Raw genomic sequence first — 5,186 nt, 5'->3', positions numbered from 1 at the left:
GCACTTGCACAAATAAAGTCATTTGTGCAACAACTCTTTTATCGTGGATAATGGATAAAAGGGGAGATCTCATGGATAGGCAATGATGTAATGTAACTGTGTCGTCTATGTGCTAAAACGCTCTATTATTTTCAATTTCCCAATAACACACAGTGGAGCCCACTCCACACCATGTCCCACTCTGGGGCAGATCAGACGGCTGAGAGATGTTGCAGAAATGATTTTGGTTGCAGGAGTACAATACTGCTCTTTGCAACAATTATTCTCGTGTGTCTTATTTTTCTACTTCTCTTAGTTCACCCCCTCGGCCTCTCTCTCTCTCTTCAGCAGTGGTTGAAATTAGTAGTTTGTAGATTTAAAGTTTGAACTTTGAAGATTTGTGATGATTTTAAGGGAACCCAGAAATGCAAAAGATCAAAAGGTAGAAAGAAAATAAAGGAACTGAAAAGAGGAGGGAAAAAAAAAGGGAGAAACTAGGCACTTTTCTTTTTTGTTTGTCTTGTTTTCCTTCTTCTCCTGTGTTAGATCTTTCATAGGTGCAATCCTCTCCTCCACTAGAGAAACCTGAGAACCAAAGATAGAGATCCCTTCCTTCTCTTACTTCTCTTACAGGTGATGTTATCACAACTTCTCATCCTTGTTTAGCTCCACCCATCAATGGCCTTTTCAAGTTCTTGAAGTAACTCTATAGTTATCTCCCTTGATTATGAGATTTGAAGAGTTCTATATTGATAAGGGAGTATCCTATACACCAGTTTACTTCTTCATGCATTTTTCTTTCTTTCTTAGTATCCTATCTATGTGTTAATTAGTCTTTCAGATAGATAGATAGATGCATTCAGTGATGGCTGATCAAGGCGCTAGTAATGTTTTGAGGGAATACAGGAAAGGCAACTGGACTGTTCATGAGACTTTGGTTCTGATTTCTGCAAAGAAGATGGATGAAGAGAGGAGAATGAAGAGAGGTGGAGACAGTGGTGAGGGTAGAAGCAGACCGGCAGAGTTGAGATGGAAGTGGGTTGAAGACTATTGTTGGAGACATGGGTGCCTGAGGAGCCAAAACCAGTGTAACGACAAGTGGGATAATCTGATGAGGGATTACAAGAAGGTGAGAGATTATGAGAGAAAGTTGGCTGAGAGTGGAGATGGAGAAGAGAACAGTTACTGGAAGCTTGAGAAGCATGACAGGAAAGAGAGGAACTTGCCGTCCAATATGGTGATGGAGATATATGATGCTTTGGTGGAGGTGGTGGAGAAGAGAGGTGTTCAGAGGGTGAGTGCTGGGTCTGCTTCTAATACTTCTGCTCTTGCTGTCGACAAAGCAATGGCTAGCGTTCAGCCTTCTTTGCCTCCATTACTGCAATATCACAGCTCAGATCCAACTCCAACTCCAACGTTACCATTACCACCAGCACCACCTCCACCTCCACCTCCAACTCTCCCACAATCTCAGCCTTTACCCACGTTAGGTAATTTCTCTCTCTCTCTCTCTCCCTCTTTCTCTCTCTCTCTCTCTCTCTCTCTCTCTCTCTCTAGATATGCACAAAGCAACAGAAAAACAACTTCATTTGTAACTTGTTTTTGTTGGTTTTCCTTCAGCTACAAGAGAGATCAATATTTTATTCTTTGCTTTCTAAATTATTTTGATGTTGTATGTGCCTGAGAATCAGGAGTAATAGCACTGGGTTCAATATTAAAGGGCTGGTAGTCATCCTCATCCTCATCTATTACTACTTCTCTGTCCATTTAAAACTTCTGCAATATTCAATGTTCTTGCTTAAGAAGTAATGCAACTTAATGGTGTTTGTGTCTGTGCATAAACATGAGCAGCAATGGTCTCTGTAATGTATTGAATGACTAGTTATTTTTCTCTCTTCTTTTGTTCAATCAAAATTAATTATTATTGGTTATCTTTCTTGAGTTTATATGTTATACATACAGTTCAACCCTTGCAATATTCAATACATATTTTTCAGTACTTGTTTCTTTTGTCTTGTTTGTAGGGAAGATGATAATCGATTGATCTTTTATATATTCACATTGACAGCATTTTCTTGGTATTTAATTAGCTAGAGTTAGTGATAATTGCATGGTTTGATTCCATATTTTATGTTTGGAGATGTTGATAGCTCAGATTCTGATACAAGTGAGCATTCACAATCTCAAGCAAAGAGGAGGAGAAGAGGAGAGGGAACCAGCAGTGCTAGTAACAACTCACATGAAGTGGGTTCTGCAATTTCAAAGAGTGCATCCATTATAGCAGAAGCTCTCCAAGCTTGTGAGGAGAAGGAGGAAAGAAGGCACAGAGACCTTCTTACAGTGCAGGAGAGAAGACTGAAGATCGAGGAGTCAAGGATAGAGATCAATAGGGAAGCCATTAATGGTCTTGTTGATGCCATTAACAAGCTCTCCAGTTCAATCCTTGCTTTGGTTTCTAACAGGACCCCAGCTGCACCAAAATGACATCAGACAGCAAGCAAGGAAGAGAAAGAACTATTGAGCTAGATAAAACACCCAAAAAGAGCATTTGCATCCATTTGCCTGTATATAGCTCAAAACCCATTTGACATTTGTGTTCTTTCCATTTCTTTTCCTTGTTTGGCACCACTCCCATTAATCATTTTAATTATAATTGATGTTCAGTTGAGCAATTTGAATTCCATGTCTCCATCTTTGTGTTTATGTGGCTCTCTAGCTAAGTAGCTATCTATCTATCATCATCAGCTATCTCTCATGGAATCAAAAAGTTTGTAGGAAACCAGGTGATGGTCCAATCAATGATATGAACACTGATCAATCTTGTCTAATGGATGGGACCCATACTACCATTGATTGGTCAGGGGCTGAACTCTGAAGGTGGTGGAGTCCAGATGAGTAATACAATGGAACAACTTGTATACAGTTGCATTGGAGTTTTTTTCTTCTATTTTGGAAATGGACGGACAGATTCTACATCATTTATTTGTGATAGAAATGTTGCTGAGTACTGACCAGTACTTTCAAGTTTGAATGGCAGATCTGGCATTCTAAAGACTGGTCAAACGCTCCAGTCAATGATTTTTGGTACAGTTTTTGTCCAAAATTACAGTAACACCACTTGTATGGGAGCCTTCAATGTTCTATTTTATAGGCGAAAAATGTGTAGGGAGACTGGTGGGGTGGGGTCTGAGGCCACAGGAACCCTAGATGGGTCAGGCCCCATGACTAGCCACGTGTGCAATGCAAGATTCCTTTTCTTTCTTTCCCAGTGTGCGAGACAGTGCTATGATGGTACCTTTCACAAGGATGGCATATTCACAAAACACCTGGATATAATCGTCTTTTCAGCTTTTTTTTCTTTGGTTTTTTCAGTTTCTTTTTGCTTTCTGGGTGTAAAAGAAAAAGGTTCTTTTTGGGTTTAATTCTTTTCTTTTTCTTTTTGTTTCTTTTTTCCAGTAGTAAAACATAATGCATTTGTAGTTATGCTTCTTGGATTTTGTTTCTTCTTTTTCTTTTCCTTTTAATATTTTTTTTCCTCCCCAGACCAATTCTGATTTTATTAAACAAAGCACAAAATGAGCTAGATGCATGGGAGAATTCTTTTGTAATGCCTATCATCAACATCATCATCATAAGTATGGCTTTTGAAATTGTATTTTATAATTACTTGCTATAAGCAACTTAAGTGATCATCCTCTCTCTCTCTCTATATATAATTTCAACCCACAAAATGACTTTTCCAAAGTTCAAAATCTTGTCTAAGAGAATGAAGATGAGTGCCATAATTTCGTCCATTTAAATACAAAAAACGTGGGAACTCTACAAAATAAATTAATAATATAAAAACTGGGAAGATGGATGCAAATGTTCCTAATTGCATATTTATTTATTTTTTTTTAATTTGAAAGCTCTGATGCCTTTAAATCATGTCGAAAATATTTCATAATATTGATAAATTCTTAAACATGTCTGCATAGATACGCAATTGAAGTTTTTATTTTGATGGAATAAGAAAGTTAGAAAATATCCTAAGGCCCTGTTCACTTTTTGGTAAGTTATTTATCCGGGTATGTGTTTTTTAGGAAAGATATACCCAGGTAAGTGCATTTTTATGTTCTTTTATTTCTTATGTAAATAAGATAATAATCATTTTAGTCATAAACATCCATTATTAAGATATACCTAGAAAAATAAACTTTCCCTAATCCCCACATAAATCTAAAAAAAGGAACATGGGTTTCTTGGTCAATGGTAATCAAAATCCTATTGACCAACTTTCTCCCCTAAAAGAAAAGCATTCCATTATTCAAAGAAGTTACTACTACCACTACTATTACTATTACTACTAATTATGATATTTTATGATAATTCAAGTCCACTAATTAAAATATTTATGATATCTTAAGTGTATTGTAAATGGGCACTAATGATTATCCGACAAGTTATGCTTGATACAGGGCATATCTTATTTATTTCCATAGCTATTAATTAGCACATAAGCGCAACTGCAAAAGTTCTACGAGGTTGGTTCTCATCCATTCCAAAGTTCTGGTTTTTAATCTGTATTGCATTAACCGATGTGGATCTTGTGTTGACCTAATGATTTATGTTTTCTAGTTCGACCCACTTTTCTAGCACATACATCTTTCACTTCCAAGCTTTCTATTTCCATCCTAGTTGCTGTGGGAGAGCTCCTACCACAGAATCACTTGATATCGAAGAAGAAGATAATGATGAATCTATGAATGATTTGACTTAGTAGATCTACATTTTTGAGTTTTTCAAATGCAATGACAAATTGATTTTTCTTGGGCTTATGATGTTTTTACTTGTCTTAGTCGATTTATGGTTTTTGGGGAAATCCAAAATTCATAAAAAGTAATTTATTTTAATGGTTATGATGGTAGAAAATAACTATAAGATAAATCTTTGAATGGTTTATCTTAAATCTATTGACCCATCAAAAATTTATCTTAAAAACTGCTTTTTTTGTTTAGTAATTTAAATAAATAAAATTAACATAACTGATGAGTAGTTATTTTAGAAATTAAAAATTATTAATTAATAATATTATTGAGATTAAACAACAACAAATTTATTATATTAAAAATAAAATATAGTATTTAAAAAGTTACATTAATAAATTCTTAAAAGTTATATTGCAATCAGCTACCATATTAACAATTTATGATTCAGTTGGTTTAATT

General features: G+C 35.5%; 1 protein-coding gene across 2 annotated transcripts; it reads left to right on the top strand.

The window, feature by feature from the left end:
* The first annotated feature begins 306 nt into the window (after positions 1-306).
* Positions 307-2,657, top strand: LOC148846362 (uncharacterized). Of its 2 annotated transcripts, none has more exons than XM_088953341.1 (2): positions 307-1,469; positions 2,135-2,657. In XM_088953341.1, exons 1-2 carry the CDS (start codon positions 833-835, stop codon positions 2,461-2,463), a joined length of 966 nt encoding a protein of 321 aa, XP_088809467.1. In that variant the 5' UTR covers positions 307-832; the 3' UTR covers positions 2,464-2,657. The 2 variants fall into 2 exon arrangements, with proteins under 2 accessions (XP_088809467.1, XP_088809466.1); XM_088953340.1 differs by having other exon boundaries at positions 313-1,469; positions 2,120-2,657.
* The last annotated feature ends 2,529 nt before the right edge of the window (positions 2,658-5,186 follow it).

This window comes from Nelumbo lutea, chromosome 7, assembly GCF_056320005.1.
Source record: "Nelumbo lutea isolate HS-2025 chromosome 7, American lotus-T2T, whole genome shotgun sequence".
NCBI lineage: Eukaryota > Viridiplantae > Streptophyta > Magnoliopsida > Proteales > Nelumbonaceae > Nelumbo > Nelumbo lutea.
This window is presented reverse-complemented; position numbering and strand designations above follow the sequence as displayed.

Coding starts and splice junctions, on each gene's coding strand:
- LOC148846362 (XM_088953340.1), top strand. CDS start 833: ATGCATTCAGTGATGGCTGATCAAGGCGCTAGTAATGTTTTGAGGGAA. Junction 1,470..2,119: donor TCAGCCTTTACCCACGTTAG/GTAATTTCTCTC, acceptor TTATGTTTGGAG/ATGTTGATAGCTCAGATTCT.